The sequence below is a fragment of the Salvelinus namaycush genome, chromosome 24 (assembly GCF_016432855.1).
Source record: "Salvelinus namaycush isolate Seneca chromosome 24, SaNama_1.0, whole genome shotgun sequence".
NCBI lineage: Eukaryota > Metazoa > Chordata > Actinopteri > Salmoniformes > Salmonidae > Salvelinus > Salvelinus namaycush.
The window spans coordinates 5,804,516-5,822,905 of NC_052330.1; the positions used below are offsets into that span (position 1 = coordinate 5,804,516).

Consider the following 18,390-nt stretch of genomic DNA (forward strand, 5'->3'; position numbering starts at 1 on the left):
AATAGTGAAGACGTTTGGAATCATGTAGTAAGCAAAAAAAAGTGTTATCAAAATATTTTATATTGGAGATTCTTCAAAGTAGCCACCTTTTGCTTGACAGCCTTGCACACGCTTGACAATCTCTCAACCAGCTTCACCTGGAATGTTTTTCCAACTGTCTTATTTTACAGACCCATGCCTTGTGCCAGTTGTGATAGGACAGCAGGCTGGAGATTGACGAGCCCTCTGCCTTTCAGTTACTGGTGTCACCAATGAAAAGGGTCCCGATGTTTCTAGTTAAAGTGAACGCGTAATGTGATAACTACTGCATGCTGGCAGTAGCCCAGTCTGTAGAAGAGTAGCCTACTCTGGGCAGATATTTAGGTAGGTGTAAAATGACTAAATGAAACATACCTGCTGCTGTTGAGGATACTGCATTCCACTCATGCCCACCTGACCCCTCCCGTGCATTCCCATTGGATAGCGGTGAGGAGAAGGCGATCCGTATGGCTGGCCAGGGTAAGACCCGCCCCCGCCCTGTTGTTGCTGGGAGTAAGGGTTGTTGCCTATGCCGTAGAGCTGAGAGCGCTTCATGGCCATGGCGTCCATGGGTGGCACCTAACAGAGAGAGAGAGGATGAGTTGGTACATGGTAGGGCTTGTGTTATAAACAGTTAACAGTTGAGGTTATAGCTTGCAAATTTAAAAGGTCTCTCTTAAACTGGGCATACACTACACAACTTCTAAAATCTTAACTTCAATGTGCTCACATTTCCAGATGTCCTTGTCCCAAATCTTTCATTCCATCCATACTCAACTACAGGACAGGGGGTGCTCACATTCCCTAGTTAATCCTGCCCTGGTTTCTCAGTTGTCGTAGGAAATAAATGCAGACACAAACAGTGATCTGCTTTATTAGTGTGCAGATTATTATGTGCCATAATATCACAAAAGGAGACAGAGGTTTCATTGATTTTACCTTGACTTAACTAGGCAAGTCAGTTAAGAACAAATTCTTATTTTCAATGATGGCCTAGGAACAGTGGGTTAACTGCCTTGTTCAGGGGCAGAACAACAGATTTTTACCTTGGGGATTTGATCTGGCAACCTTTCGGTTACTAGTCCAACGCTCTAACCACTAGACTACCTGCAGGTGCAGAATAAGGAATCATCTTTTTGGTTTCTGTCATGGTAGGATGCAAATGTAGTATTGGTGGAGTTCGTTTTGCAAGGCCCGGTGTCCCGTGTGGGTGTAGATTTTGTTTATGGAATGGTCTAAAATGAGCAAACGCCACCCATCCGGCACACCGGGCAATGTAAAATGAACCCATTGAAAAGGCAGCCATGTTCCCTCCACAGTGACACCAATCGGTCTTCCATCACCTAGGTCCACAAGGTGCGTGTTGTCGTTTTTCTCTTCACCATATATATATATATATATATACATATACACATACATATACACACACATATATACACACACACATTTATTTTTGGCAATTTTCGGTTAGGACTTGCCAAAGAAAAATGATAGCAACATGGTCCAATCCTGACTATCAATACTCAAATTCCAGTAAGAAAGCTGCCCAGTATTGAAGTAGACCTATTCCCCATGTCCTGCAAACTACAAAAGTATTTTTTTATATCTCAATGAAATCAGCGCTCTCCATCACTTCAGCAGAGCCCAATCAACTGGCATCAACTGGCAGACATGGGTCTAGTGGTTGGTAAAGATATCCAGGCTAATGTGCCGTCAAGTGCTTTGGGAGTCAGGTTATTCTCGAGAGACTCGGCAAGCTGTGCCAAAAAAAAAAAGCAAATCTTTTTATGTCACTGCCAAGTTCAGGCCAATTGAAGCACCACTTACAGAAACTGTGAGCAAATCGAGAAAGCCTGAGAGGCCACTTTAAACGAGCAGTCTAAGTGTCAGCAGTCATGCCTGGGCACCCTGAGTTAACACACACGGGTAAGGTAGACAGCCTATTCTGGGGAAAAAAACCTCAGAAGGGATTCTCGTCAATGAAAGCATGTGGAGGATGTTGCACTAACATTGTCCTTTGTAAAATTACTGTACACCTGGCAGCGTCCAAATTAAATAAATTATTGTTGGGACTAAGAAACAAAAAGACCAAAGCAAACACCAATCAAATTTACATTTCCCAGAATCCCGCATGGTAAACACAAATGGCTAACAGTTGAAAAAGAAAAACATCTACTAAACATGATCTTGACTGCAGGATCAGTTTTAATCCCAAAGACCCAAACCCTACACCTTTTAGACCAAACAAGTACACAACACTTCTAATGAGGTCGAAAGCAAAATAAACATGTAACCCACTTCCATGGGTGCTTCCGGTGTATACGGTGAAAAACACTGCTGCTTCTTTATGGGACCAAACTCTTCAAAACTTTTTTTTTTTATTAAAAAATGTTCAAAGTGTAAAACAAAGATCAGCCCGTAAATGAAGGCAGCTGAAGTCTGAATCCGGTGAGGGTGAAAGAGTCAATTGACAGACTTGTTGGGGAATATTTGGCTAGCCTAGCTATAAACTTAGCTGGTTATCTACCTTGAACGGCAATAACAGAAACACTTAACTGCTAAAACATACGGACTCCGGTAGAAATCTACGCAGTGGTGAGAAAAGCATGGAGCCGAATTTATCAAAGAAAGAAAGTGCCAATAGCATGGATAATCTCATGGAGATAAGGAGCCTAGGTACAAAGATGGAAAAAAGATTGACAAAATGAAGGTGAGTATTGAAAAAGGAATGAATAGTAAAGTTGACAGCTTACGTGCATCTTTGGAGAAAGCCATTCAGCATAATCATACAGCTATGCTGACTCAACTGGAGAAAAATAACAAGCAGCTACAAGACCGCATAGCTCTTGAAGTTGGACGTCTGGAGTCCTGTGTAGAATTCCTAGAATAGGTACCGCCAAATCAAAGTTCGACCCAGACGTGTCTATCATAGTGGCAGGACTGCCAGCTGATGAAAAAGAGGACCTAATCTCCAAAGTGAACCAGTTGATATCGGTTGGCCTAGGCTGCAAAACAGGTGATTGCAGTTGAGAGGATGAGGGAGAGAGGTAAAGGTCCCGGGGTTGTGAAGGTGGAGTTTCTGTCCGTGGAGGAGAAAGTAGCTCTGTTATGGGAAAAACAAAAGCTTGCGAGGCCATCCTGATCATGACAAAGTCTTCCTTCGATCAGCCAAGTCCCACACCGATCGCCTTATAGAACTGCTCTTCAAGACGCTGCTGGGGGAAATAACAGGAGGAAAGGACTATTTCGTCACGGGAAGTGGGCGGGTCATGAAACGAGATCAACCAGAGGGACATGTATGGTATGGACACAACAGAAAACCTATTGTGAAAGCCCTAGGGGTTCTGGGGGAGTGGGAATGTGTGTAAAGTTGTGTGTTCATGCTATTCTCCACCTGAACAGTCTACGTGGGTTAGAGATACATCCTCCTTCTATAGTCATTTGTTAAGTCAAGTATACCTATATACAGAAGCAGATGCTATTTACATAGGTGGGGATCTTAATAACTTCTTATGGCTGGGGGCGCTATTTTCACGTTCGGATGAAAAGCGTGCCCAGAGTAAATTGCCTGCTACTCAGGCCCAGAAGCTAAGATATGCATATTATTAGTAGATTTGGATAGAAAACACTCAGAAGTTTCTAAAACTGCTTGAATGATGTCTGTGAGTGTAACAGAACTCATATGGCAGGCAGCAACCTGAGAAAAAATCCAACCAGAAAGTGGGAAATCTGAGGTTTGTAGGTTTTCAGGTCTTTGCCTATCCAAGATAGTGTAAATTTGGTCCGATTGCACTTCCTAGGGCTTCCACTAGATGTCAATAGTCTTTAGAACCTTGTTTCAGGCTTCTACTGTGAAGGGGGAGCGAATAAGAGCTGTTTGACTAAGGGGTCTGAACATTATTGAAGATTTATGATAAAAACATCCTAAAGATTGATTCTATACATCGTTTGACATGTTTCTACGAACTGTAATAGAACTTTGACTTTTCGTCTGGACCTAGTCTTTGGACATAAATGATGGACTTTATCGAACAAAACAAACATTTATTGTGGAACAGGGATTCCTCGGAGTGCATTCAGATGAAGATCATCAAAGGTAAGTGAATATTTATAATACTGTTTCTGACTTCTGTTGATTCCACAACATGGCGGGTATCTGTATGGCTTGTTTTGGTCTCTGAGCGCTGTACTCAGATTACTCCATGGTGTGCTTTTGCTGTAAAACTTTTTTGAAATATGACACAGCGGTTGCATTAAGGAGAAGTATATCTTTAATTCCATGCATAACACTTGTATTTTCCTTAACATTTATGATGAGTATTCCTGTAAATTGATGTGGCTCTCTGCAAAATCACTGGATGTTTTGGAAGCAAAACATTACTGAACATAACGCGCCAATGTAAACTGAGATTTTTGGATATAAATATGAATTTTATCGAACAAAACATACATGTATTGTGTAACATGAAGTCCTATGAGTGCCATCTGATGAAGATCAAAGGTTAGTGATTAATTTTATCTCTATTTCTGCTTTTTGTGACTCCTCTCTTTGGCTGGAAAAATGGCTGTGTTTTTATGTGACTAGGCGCTGACCTAATATAAATCACATGGTATGCTTTCGTCGTAAAGCCTTTTTGAAATCGGACACTGTGGTGGGATTAACAACAAGTTTATCTTTCAAATGTTGTATAATACCAACTTGTAAGTCGCTCTGGATAAGAGCGTCTGCTAAATGACTTAAATATGAATAAATATATATGAATATAATACTTGTATGTTTGATGAATTTTAATTATGAGATTTCTGTTGTTTGAATTTGGCGCCCTGCACTTTCACTGGCTGTTATCAAATCGATCCCGTTAACGGGATTTCAGCTGTAAGAAGTTAACAGTCAAATTGGGAGGTTAGATGACTATATAAATGATAGATGATATTACATGGATTACTTTGTTAATCATCATGGGGAAACCCTATTAGAATTCCTTCGGGACTCTAACATGTGTATAATTAATGGAAGGATATGCCCCTTAAGCGATAACTTTACATTCATACAGTATCTGTCAAAGGAAAAGCTGTGATAGACTGCATAGTTACCCTCCACGACTGTCTAGAAACTTGTTTGGCATTTAAGGTGTCATCTCCTACACAGATGGTTGAAGAATGCAGATGTTTTGACTTAAACTGGAGAGAAAAAGTAGACTTCCTGATTACTCTTTTATCCATGATATTTTCTGGTTGGCCACAAACCTTCTCAGCCAGGTATTACTGTGCTTCATTCGGAGCAAACGATACAGGCTTAAATGTAATTAAAGAAAAGTGCCAAATGACTTTCTATGTTCTGAAATGGCATGTAGAGCTCTGGTGAAACTCATCGAAACCCTGCAAAGATTCCAAGAAACAACATTTGATTTAGATGTGTGGTATGAAAAAATTTGATATTATATACTCTGAAATTAGAATAAAGAATAGACCCAAGTCCAGGAAAGATTACAAGCCTTATTGGAATGACTAGTTAAGGGATCCATGGTCAGTAAAATGCTGACCACACCGCTTGCATCACATGCGCGAGCGTTGCAAAATAAAAGTGCACATACATGTTATTCAATCATTGCACCCACACCGCTCGTGCACCTCTTGCGTAGCCTGGCGCTAAAATAGAGCTTGGTTCTATTTGTGACGCTTGATGCGCTGCAAGTCCCGTCTCTCCCATCTCCTCATTGGTTTTTGAGGAGCATATACCCACGTGGGTGAATGAAAGATGAACTGAGGTCCACACTCCAGTCGGTAGTGGTAATGCACCTTAAAGTTGGTTTCCAACCGCCATATAAAGTCCAAAGAAGAAGAAGAAGCCTGAAGGAGGAGAGATTACTAGAAACTAAATTGGTTTACCCTTTTAACTGTGGATTAATTGTCAGAGTGGATGACCTTGTGCATTTCAGGTAAAATAATAACCCAATGTTTATATCCTAGGACAAATTAGCTAGCAACAGCAAGCTAGCTAGCTAAATTGCCATCCATGTTTAATGCTTTTCGACCTGTCACCAAATTAATATAGTTGGTTCAGACTTCGTTTTGATATTTCAACCTCCGTGTCCCAATTGCGTCTGGGGTGGGTGGACAAAAATCAACATGCGGGCGTAGGCGCGCGAGCGGTCTGGTCAGCAGGTCATACACAAAGCTGAATACTTATTTGTACAGTGTAAAAGATAGAAATACAAGAGAACATTTTAGGAAGGAATTTAAGAAAAACAAGTTAGGACCAACACAACATGAGAAAATTCCAATGAAAGTCAGGGAATAGCAGGGGGGGGGGGGTTGAAATCTGATATTACACAGGTACTTAAGGAGTGGGAGAAGTGGTTTGCTAGTTTGTTCTCAGGTAACAAAAATGTGGCATATTTTGAGGAAGAATTTTATAAAGACATATGTTCCCTGAGAACTAAAATGCAAAATACAATGTTAAAACCGTCTGATCAACACAGAGGTGGAAAAAGTACACAATTCTCATACTTAAAATAACTCAAGTAAAAGTCTAAAAGGTATCAGATTTGAAATGCACTTAAGTAGTGGTGGAAAAAAATACTACATTTTCATACTTGAGTAAAAGTAAAGTAAATGCTATACATCAAATTCCTTACATTTAACAAACCAGACAGCACAATTTCCTTTTTTATTACTTTTGACAGCCAAGGGCACACTCCAACACAATTTACAAAGGAAGCGTTTATGTTTAGTGAGTCCACCAGATCAGAGGCAGTAGGGATGACCAGGGACGTTCTCTTGAGAAGTGTGTGAACTGGACCTTTTTCCATGTACTGCTAAGCATTCAAATTGCATTGTATGGAGTAAATGTACATCATTTTCTTTAGGAACGTAGTGAAGTAAAAATACTAGTAAAGTACGGAAACCCCCAAAAACAACTTAAGTAGTACTTCGAAGTATTTTTTAAAGTACTTTACACCACTGAATACACAGTGCATTCGGGAAGTATTCAGACCCCTTGACTTTTTCCACATTGTTACATTACAGCCTTATTCTAAAATGTATTAAAAAATAAAATCATAATCCTCAGCAATCTACACACAACACGCTATAATGACAAAGCATAAACTGGAAATGTATTAATAGAAATGCCTTTACAAAGTATTCAGACCCTTTGCTATGACACTCAAAACTGAGCACAGGTGTATCCTGTTTCCATTGAACATCCTTGAGATGTTTCTACATCTTGGAGTCCACCGGTGGTAAATTAGCATTGATTGGACATGATTTGGAAAGGCACACACCTGTCTATGTAAGGTGCCACAGTTGACAGTGCATGTCAGAGCAAAAACCAAGCCATGACCTCAAAGGAATTGTCCGTTAGAGCTCTGACACAGGATTGTGTCGAGGCACAGATCTGGGAAAGGGTGCAAAAACAATTCTGCAGCATTGAAGGTCCCCAAGACCACAGTGGCCTCAATCATTCTTAACTGGAAGAAGTTTGGGACCACCAAGACTCTTCCTAGATGTGAACGCCCAGCCAAAATGAGCAATCGGGGGAGAAGGGCCTTGGTCATGGAGGTGACCAAGAACATGATGGTCACTCTGACAGAGCTCTAGAGTTCCTCTGTGGAGATGGGAGAAACTTCCAGAAGGACAACCATCTCTGCAGCACCCCTGGACAGATGGAAGCCACTCCTCAGGAAAGGCCCATGGTAGCCCGCTTGAAGCTTGCCAAAAGGCATCTAAAGAATATGAGAAACAAGATTCTCTGGTCTGATGAAGCCAAGATTGAACTCTATGGCCTGAACGCCAAGCATCACATCTGGGGGAAACCTGGCACCATCCCTATAGGGAAGCGTGGTGGTGGCAGCATCATCATGCTGTGGGGAAGTTTTTCAGCAGCAGAGACTGGGAGGCTAGTCAAACTCGAGGCAAAAGATGAACGGAGCCTGCTCCAGAGCTCTCAGGTTTACCTTCCAACAGGACAACAACCCTAAACACACAGCTAAGAAAAAACAGGAGTGGCTTCGGGACAACTCTGAATGTCCTTGAGTGGCCCAGCCAGAGCCCGGACTTGAACCTGATCGAACATCTCTGGAGAGAACTGAAAATAGCTGTGCAGCAACGCTCTCCATCCAACCTGACAGAGCTTGAGAGGATCTGCAGAGAAGAATGGGAGAAACTCCCCAAATACAGGTGTGCCAAGCTTGTAGCATCATACCCATGAAGTCTCAATGCTGTGAAGGTGCTTCAACAAAGTACTGAGTACTTAGGTAAGTGATATTCCCCAACAAATTATATTTGTAATAAATTTGCTAAAATTTATTTTTTTTAAATGTTTTTGCTTTTTATTAATGGGGTATTGTATGTCGAGTGATGAGGGGAAAAAAACAATTGAATACATTTTGGAATAAGGCTGTAATGTAACAAAATGTGGGAAAAGTAATGGTGTCTGAAAACTTCCGACGGCACTGTATGTAACCCATACTTAAAGGAGCTTTTTCTGTGGCAGAAGTTAAGGTGATTGACACTGCAAAAAAAATGGGAAAGTGTTTGACATTGAACTGCCTAATTAAGTTTTAAAATCCAAATTTGTTTTGACTACAGTACACTGCCATCCATAAGTCTATAGTAAATTCCATTCTCAAATCTTCAAAACAATGTGACTGAATTATAGAGGCATACGTTTATGAAGTACGGTCTATAAAATTATATTCATCCATCCTCAACAATAGGCTAATTAATTAATTTGAGGATCAAAACATTCTAGGGGAAGAACAAAATTGTTTTGGTAAATCCAGAGCCTCTATAGATCATATCTTCTCCGTCTGTATTAAACAGACATAGATTACACAAAGCCTACTTTTGCATGTTTCAGTGGTCTTTCAGCCTATAGTTTGTTAAAGACAGGGGTTGATGGGAAATTGTATCATGCAATCCAGTCTCTTTACAAAGTACCAATTGCTTGTGTGCGTGTTAATGAATATGGTACAGATTGGTTTCCCACACCCTCCGGTGTAAAACAAGGAGACGCCTTATCACCGACTTTGTTCGCTATGTTTATAAATTATTTGGCAAAATAATTTAAACAGTTAAATATTGGAGTAAAATAGCATTATCATAAGTATCCTTTTATATGCTGATGTTATTTTGATGGCAGAAACTGAACAAGACCTGCAGAAACGTTTAATTTGTAGTGAATTGGTGTAAAAGATGGAGACTCGTGATCAACCAGACAAAAACACAGATAAAGCATTTTGGAAAACCAGGTACTAAAGAGAAGTGTTTTTCAGTTTTGTTTTGGTGAAGACATTGAGTTTACTAGTAATTATAAATATTTGGGTATTTTTATTGATGAACATATTACCTTCTATACGGAACATCTGCCCTAGACGACTCTTGGGGGAGTTATAGGAGAAACAGAAACACTCAAAGATATTGGTTATGCTACGTATTCCAAACTGTATCAGAGATGCGTGTGTCCTGTTCTGGAATATTCAGCACGAGTGCGGGGTGCTAAGAGGTATCTCAAAATCAAAACATGTCCATAACAGAGCAGTACATTACTTTAGGTGTTCACAAGTTTGCACCTACACTTGCAATAACTGGGGACATGGGTTGGGAACCCTGTGAGGTGAGATGGAAGGCGTGTTTGGTGAGACTTTGGAATAGACTGTTGGATATGCCAACTGCCAGAATAGCTAGAAGGTAGGTAGCGGCAGGTAGCCTAGAGTGTTGGGCCAGTAACCGCAAGGTTGCAAGATCGAATCCCCGAGCTGACAAGGTAAAAAAATATATGTTGTTCTGCCCCTGAACAAGGCAGTTATCCCACTGTTCCCAGGCTGTCATTGTAAATAAGATTTTGTTCTTAACTGACCTGCCTAGTTAAATAAATAACGTTTTTCAATGGGTTCTATCCATAGGGGGAGCCTGGGCAACTGAAATGTCAGACTTTTTCAAACGTGACTGAACATCTGTACAAAAACCAAATCAAGGGAGACATTGATATTATCAGAAAACAACTTGATGCAATATTTCAAAAATGATTAGAGGAGATTAATCATAAACCCAAATTGACAACTTTTTGTTTGATTAAGGGTGAATTCATGTGTGTGAGATATATTATGTATAACCTACCTAAAAGCAAGAGATCGCTATGTGCACAGGTAAGATCAGGGATATTGCCTCTGCATATTGAAACAGGTCGGTATTGTGGCGAAATGGAAGAGAAAAGACCTCGTATTGTGACCTCGAAGAAATAGAGAATGAAACTCATTTTATCCTCTATTGGCCTATCTACCATGGCATATGCTTGCTCTTAATCCAGAAAGCACACCAGATACACCCTGGCATCTGTATATGTTATGTATGATTGTTATGTTATGTACATAAGCACAGTACCATTCAGAAATTGACACACCTACTCATTCAAGGGTTTTTCTTTATTTTACTATTTTCTACATTGTAGAATAATAGTGAAGACATCAACTCTGAAATAACACATATGAAACCATGTAGTAACCAAAAAAAAGTGTTAAATAAAACAAATATATTTTATGAGATTCTTCAAAGTAGCCACCCTTTGCCTTGAGAGCTTTGCACACTTAGCTTTCTCTCAACCAGCTTCATGAGGTAGTCACCTGGAATGCACTTCAATTAACAGGTGTGCCTTGTTAAAAGTTCATTTGTGGAATTTCTTTACCTCTTAATGCGTTTGAGCCAATCAGTTGTGTTGTGACATGGTAGGGGTGGGTATACAGAAGATAGCCCTATTTGGTAAAAGACCAAGTCCATATTATGGCAGGAATAGCTCAAACAAGCAAAGAGAAACAGCCAATCATTACTGTAAGACACGTTTCTTTGAAAGTTTCTTCAAGTGCAGTCGCAAAAACCATCAGGCGCTATGATGAAACTGGCTCTCATGAGGACCGCCACAGGAAAGGAAGACACAAAGTTAGCTCTGCTGCATAGGATAAGTTCATTAGAGTTACCAGCCTTTGATTGCAGCCCAAATAAATCATATCGATTTTTATTTGTCACATGGCCGAATACAAGCCCTGAACCATCAATGCAGTTTTAAGAAAAAAATTGAAATAACAAATAATTAAGGCGCAACAATAAAATAAACAGTAGCGAGGCTATATGCAGGGGGTTCCGGTACAGATTCAATGTGCGGGGGCACCGGTTAGTCAAGGTAATTGAGGTAATATGCACTCGTATGTAGAGGTAAAGTGACTATGCATGGATAATAAACAGTAGCAGCAGCATAAAAATGGGGGCTGGGGTGGGGACAATGCAAATATTCCGGGTAGCCATGTGATTAACTGTTCAAGTGTCTTATGGCTTGGGGGGGGCTGTTAAGCATTTTATTTTTATTTTTTATATATATATATATATATATTTTTTTTTAAATCGCCTGCCGTGCAGTAGCAGAGAGAACAGTCTATGACTAGGGTGGCTGGAGTCCTTGGCAATTTATTGGACCTTCCTCTGACACCACCTGGTATAGAGTTCCTGGATGGCAGAAAGCTTGGCCCCAGTGATGTACTGGGCCGTACGCACTACCCTCTGCAGTTGCCATACCAGGCGGTGATACAACCAGTCAGAATGCCCTCGATGGTGCAGATGCTTCAGAGTTCAAAAGACATATCAACATCAACTGATCAGAGGAGACTGTGTGAATGTGTATTTATTATGGATCCCCATTACTCTTCCTGGGGTTCAGCAAAATTAAGGTAGTTTATACAATTTTAAAACATTACAATACATTCACAACACACTGTGCCCTCAGGCCTCTACTCCACCACATATCTACATTACTAAATCCACGTGTATGTATAGTGCATATGTTATTGTGTGTGCATGCATGTGTCTGTGCCAATGTTTGGGTTGCTGCACAGTCCCCGCTGTTCCATAAGGTGTTTTTTTTAATCAAATTTTCCTGCTTGCGTCAGTTACTTGATGTGGAATAGAGTTCCATGTAGTACTGTGTGCCAAGCCTTCATGGTCAAATTGCGGCAAAGAAACCACTACTAAAGGACACCAATAAGAAGAAGAGACTTGCTTGAGCCAAGAAACACAAGCAATGGACATTAGACCAGTGGAAATCTGTCCTTTGGTCTGATGGGTCCAGATTTTTGGTTGCAACCGTCGTGTCTTTGTGAGACACAGAGTAGATGAACAGATGACCTCTGTATGTGTGGTTCCCACCGTGAAGCATGGAGGTGGTGTGATGGTGCTTTGCCGATGACACTGTCAATGACTTATTTAGAATTCAAGGCACACTTAACCAGCATGGCTACCACAGCATTCTGCAGCGATAGGCCATCCCATCTGGTTTGCGCTTAATGGTACTATCATTTGTTTTTCAACAGGACAAACACACCTCCAGGCTGTGTATGGGCTATTTGACCAAGAAGGAGAGTGATGGAGTGCTTCATCAGATAACTTGGCTTCCACAATCACCCGAACCCAACCCAATTGAGATGGTTTGGGATGAGTTGGACCGCAGAGTGACGGAAAAGCAGCCAACAAGTGCTCAGCATATGTGGGAACTCCTTCAAGACTGTTGGAAAAGCATTCCTAATGAAGCTGGTTTAGAGAATGCCAAGAGTAGAAGTAGGCCTATAGGCTACCTGGCCTGCACACAAATGTAAGCATATAAAATGTGCCAATATGGGGATCTGATAGTATTTCTGATTGGCTTAACACACCACCACTAATAAGCTGTGGAACTTCAAAGTAATGTTTTCTTCACGTCAAACAGCAAGCAAACAAAGTCTGTTTTTACATCCATTGAGAATGACAATAGTTCCTCAATGTATTTGAAAAACAACTGTGTGGTGAAAAAGGACAAATGTCATGCTCTGATCCAGTGGAAACGTCATAAAATAGACCTACCCAATTACTTCTTATCCGTTGCGCAAATAGTCTACAGCTGTGTCTGTCCTGAGCTTACTGGTGTGGGAAACTGAGGGCACAGAATATTTTATTCAATGTTTGCTAGTTTGCTAGCATGAGCTTCAGGCCAGATCCAAGTTGATACAATGTTTCAAGTTCATTGAAGATATCCTATAAATCACATTGGCCTATTACTTATTTTAGGATATTTTCTGCCTGCAGGCTGCAATGTTTTTATTTGTTGGCTTTATAGGCTATTTACAGTTGGCAATGGAAGTTACTTTTTAGGTTTGTATCATTTTAAATTTAGTTTCGGATAGAATTTTGTTTAGCCACGTGACAATGATTGAGATACAAATATGTTATTATAAGTTCAACCCTTTCATGAAGATGTGCATATGAAAACCATAACTGGCACGCAGATCGGTAGAAATGGTAAGATAAATTGGCATGCCACATGATAAAGGTTGCCGACTCCTCGTGTAGCCTATTACCGATAACTTCAGGAGAGTAACCGCAGAATCTGCAAACGCCAGTAGGAGGATAGTCGGGTTACGTTTATCTTGATCTCTGGCTCCCTCAAGTAATGTGTGTCTTATTTTAAACAATGCGCGTAAAGCATCAGACAAGCTCAATGCGTATATAGTTCATTTTATTAAAATACATAGGGTGTCTCTTCATGGAGAAATACACATTTGAGAATTTTGACCAACCGATTGGTTGAAAGAACAGGTGACTTTCGGTTGAATAAGATCATTTTTTGGTCTAGACAAAGCCTTTATAAAAATAAAAAATAAAAATAAAAACAGGGCCACCTCCTCCGATAACCAGCGCAATTCGGACAGAACTATGATAAATATGCCAGCAGTGTAAAAAGAGTTTTGAACACCCAATGTCAGGTTTGTCTGACTCAAAGGCATGGGACGAACCCTCTCTAACCCACAATGAAGTGGCCAACGCACTGACGTCCAGGCGTGTCATGAATAGAACCATCCTGCACATTATAGGCATTAAATCTCTGCATTTAGCCAAGCATCTTGCTATAGGCCTATATCCACAAACGGCATCTTTGTTGTAAATATACCCACTTGATTTGTCAAAATATACCATAACTAGACCGTTTGATAGCATGGTCAAAGACCAAAGCGAGCGTCAAAGCTATTTCGGTGTCTCTCCCTCCGTATTTCTTCTGAAGCTCCAAGGTTTGTGTGCGCAAAGCCCGAATGAGAGCGAGCTGCTAGAAAAACAGGGCACGTCCTCTTTAATAAGCCTAATTTAAGATTCAATTACAATACCTCTGAAGAGCATTAACTTCCAAATTAGACATTTATTGTGGGCTTGTCAGTGACAGAATCTCAATCTGATGGAGACAGCGGGTATGAGCTGGTAAATACACAAAGAAGCGTCTATCTGAAACTTATTTTTTACACTGGTGTGAGGTAGAAATTAGTAGTGGGGAAACTAAGCTACAACACCAACATTGTATTAGAATTTTTCCCAGAAAGAAAGCATGCCCACATTACAATAAGACAACGATGCTTTGAAACAGATTTTTAGAGCAGGTTGTCACAGGGCAGGCCTGACCAGTGCAAGTGCATGCTCCTGCTGAGGTAAATAGCTGGCTGATGGCGGGCTCAGGCACATGGCTAATCTGCATGTGTGAAGGTCAGGGCTCAACCACTATGGGAGGTGAGACCACATAATGGGCTCCCTGCCAAAAAGCAGGATCACATCACTAGATAAATGAAGCAAGCAGCCAGAGTGTTAGAGATTTCATTACACAATGTAAACAGAACACAATCCTGAATCCTACCCCACACCATTACTGAAGGGATTAAGAAATTAGGCAAGAAAACAGTAGATATCTCTATGTACATCTGCAGTGAAAATACACACATTTGATAGATGGTGAGAACCAATCAGATGCAATATTATGTAAACAAGGCAGTAGCTGTCAAATGTCACTCCACTTCTCAAACTTCCAAAGTACCCTCGGAAGTTGAAGCTGTATACCAGCCCAATATTGGACAACAGGAGCCTAACACTACTCCTTAGCCCAAGGACCTTACATGTTCTGTTTAAAGTGCGAATTGGCGCTGGAAGCCAAAACAGCGTAATACTCTAAGTTAAATGTGAATCGATTCACAATTGCGGTATTGTTCTAGAAACATAAATCCCTCTACTTTCACATCAAAATAATTTCATAAATGCAGAATACACATACTATACACCGTTTTAACAGAGTTGCAGCCGACAGTATTGTCCACTGACAACACATTTGTGGTGTCTGTCTTCCATTTACACACAGGTGTTCGGAGACTCAGACAGCCAATTAGTACAGGTAGTCTAAGTTTCCTGTAAGCAAGCGCTATAACATGGAAATATGGCCATGTGTGAACCCTAACACTAAAAGGTGTGTATAAATGTAATGTATTATTCTTTGTCAATATATGAAAGATAAAGGTCCTTATGCTACCAAAACCGTACCACAGGCGATTCGTGTCAATGTTCAGACCAAGCGTCACAACTCTTAATAAAATTCCCCCTACAGAATACGCCTTCCTCCAATGACTTACGTAATGGAACTGAAAGTCATGATCAAGAGCTAGCTGGATACCAGCCCTTGCAATCTCTCTAACCAATTGATTGCAACATGGGGACATAGCTAGCTACTAGCATAATATATTCCTTAAAGGCGTTGGCAACTCTTTATGCACAATATGGGCCAAGGAGCATATCTAGCTAGCCAACGCGAGGCCCTCAAACTAGTGTTACAAAGCTAAATGTTATAAGGCTATTCTATAGCTAGCATATAACAAATTAGAGTGTATAATAGTTCGCTGGATATCAACAAACGAATGCTAGCGTTAGCTAGTAAGAATTATGCTTGTTCAACATACGTTGATATGCTTTTTGAGATTTGAAATGGATAACGTTACTTCAATAGCTCAGCAGTTGCACACATCCTGACCTGACTATTAGCTAGATAGACTCAGCCTTGCTAGCTAGCAAGTCTGAATGCTAGTTAGAATGGGCCACGGTATTTAAGCAAGCTAAACATTAGATGGAAGGGTCGACGATATTTTTTGTAAGTCCACAAGTTAAATTGCAAATAAATGTTTTTAAATTAAATCAGCATGCGAATGCATAAGTTTACTTGGAACTATGTATAGCTAAAGTGGTTTTAAAAATGTTGGAGCATAGACTATAGAAACTAGGAAGCAAACTAACTGAAACGGATCACTTTGTGGTCCCCAACCAGAAGCCACATTTATATAAACATAATAAACATAAGTTTACATACATAAACATAAGTTTGCTAACTGCCCATATGGCTGCTGAATTCATAAAATGACTGGATGTTATCCCCGCCTGCATGCTTATATATTATACAGTAGAATGTTAGGTACTGTAATGTAGCTACACAAATATGCAGCCAGACTCAGAGAAGACCTCTCATCCTAGCCGCACTGGCTGACAAATTGGCATAACGTTCGCTAACTTGTCTCTGACCATAGCTAAATTAATTTAGCTGGTTTATCTATGTAACGTTAGTTAACTACAAAACCGCCTGGAAAGCTTAGTTAGTTTGGCAAATTAGTAAAAAGTGACATATGAATTTATAATTTACCTGTGATCTGCCGCTTCCTTGTCCGTTGTTTCCAGGGCTCATGGCAGGGTGATTTCTTTGTTGTCCTCCCCAAACATGTGTAACTGGACCGTATTGGGGGTTTATGTCTTTGGTCAGCCCCATGCTTGATTGTTGTTGTTGTTGAGCAGAGGGATTAGTGTAATCTTGATAGCCACCGCCATAGCCCCGCATCATAGGACTCGGGGATGTCAGTAGCTGGTTTAGAGTTGGGGTAGCCCCCGAAGGATGTTGCTGAGTTTGCCCTGGAAATCTCTGAAACCCTCCAACATTAGCACCACCAGAAGAGGCAGCGGCCATGGCAGCTTTGCTATGATTAGCAGCAGCCGTGTTGCTGCCTAGGCCCATCATGTTGTTCCCCTGCCGAGAGGGACTCATCATCCCATATCCACTATTACCGTAGCCAGGTCGGTAAGTCGGGTAGTGGTTGTACGGGTTGTTGTGGTACCCTTCGTGAGAGTTTTGTTGAACTTGATCCATATTCTGTTGTACCGAATGCATTATCCCAGACCCAGGGCTTTGTTGTCCGCCATGTTGATCAAAGCAAGGCCCTCCTTTACCATTTCCATAATAACTATTAAACTCCGAAACTGAGCTGGTACCACTTTGGGACGGGTTGATGTTATTCGTTGGTCCCGAACTGGCATGCTCGTACCTGCTGTCCAACCGGTCTTCCGTTTTGCTCGGTTGGTCGTCCTCATTTTTATTCAGCATTTCCTGTTGCTGATGGCGTTCGACTGTATTCCCTAAAACAACATTCCCTTTTCCTCCATGTTGGCGGTTTCCACTTTCTCCATGTTGGCGGTTTCCACTTTCTCCATGTAGCGACTGCTGGTTGTTGTTCTGAATTTGGCGTTGTTGGTGCTGAATGAATTGGTTGAATGGCTGTTGCTGAGGAGGTGTGTGGTGAAGAGATGGAGTATCTTCGCCACCAACATTTTTCACTTTATGACTCACAAACATTCCCGTCTCCATGCTAGAATTTGAAGTCGAAAAAGACGCCGATCTAGAATCTCTACTTTCCTTCTCACGTGGATTCGAGTCGTTGTTTGCAGGAGAAGCTCGAGCTCTACTGGTCGGGTTCAGTTCATGGCGTTCTACATTATTCATAGCATGAACGCTAGTCCCATTTCCTACCCCAAGCACAGCTCCACCAACTACTCCAGACTTGCCAGATTTCAAATCTTGACTCAAGCTACTAGCTAAATTCGACCTTTTCTTACCATTTGATGTTGGGGCTGTTGCCACTTGTGCGGCCATGATCAAGTCCACATCTCAGGCATAAAGTCCAGTCGAGCTAGCAAGCTAACTGGCTAATGAAAAAAAGAGGAAGAAAAGCAGAACACAAAAGAAGCCAGACAGCTAACGTTAGCTAACAAGAAAACGACGTTAGCGTAAAATGAAAAAGCGCAAGAGTATCGAATATCCGCATAAATACCGTCCGTTAGAGCAAGCTCGTGTTATACGTTTTCAGACAGACATGAAACTTTTTTCCTTCCATGTCTAACCCGGATACAGGCAAATGCCTTTTCTCTCCGAAGCCCCTAGCCCAGCATGGCATCAGCGAAAACAGCGAGCGTTGAGAATCAAGGGCTCTAGCCAACGATGGTGGATAAATCAAGATGTCTACTCAAGCAGTTTACCATTTCAAAAAATGGTCAAGGTTCCTGTCTGTGTAAGTGGGTGTTCCTTCTCTCGCGTGAGCATGCTTTCCCGCGTGAGACCAATGGTGGAGTTCGGTTTGCATGGCCAGGTGTCACGGGTGGGTGGAGATGCCTTGTAAGGACAGGGGTGAAAGTAAGGCAAAATACATATCAGGGTAAGCCATACTGGTAAAA

At 41.1% G+C, this 18,390-nt stretch overlaps 1 protein-coding gene across 1 annotated transcript in view; it reads right to left on the reverse strand.

The window, feature by feature from the left end:
- Positions 1-18,146, reverse strand: part of LOC120019626 (AT-rich interactive domain-containing protein 1B-like) — a 114,955-nt gene extending 96,809 nt beyond the window's left edge. The window contains exons 1-2 of the mRNA XM_038962977.1: positions 16,535-18,146; positions 394-597 (exon numbers count right to left, since the gene is read on the reverse strand). Coding sequence (XP_038818905.1) covers positions 394-597; positions 16,535-17,812 — 1,482 coding nt within the window. The 5' untranslated portion in view covers positions 17,813-18,146. The remainder of the gene's footprint in view (positions 1-393; positions 598-16,534) is intronic.
- Positions 18,147-18,390: the final 244 nt, after the last annotated feature.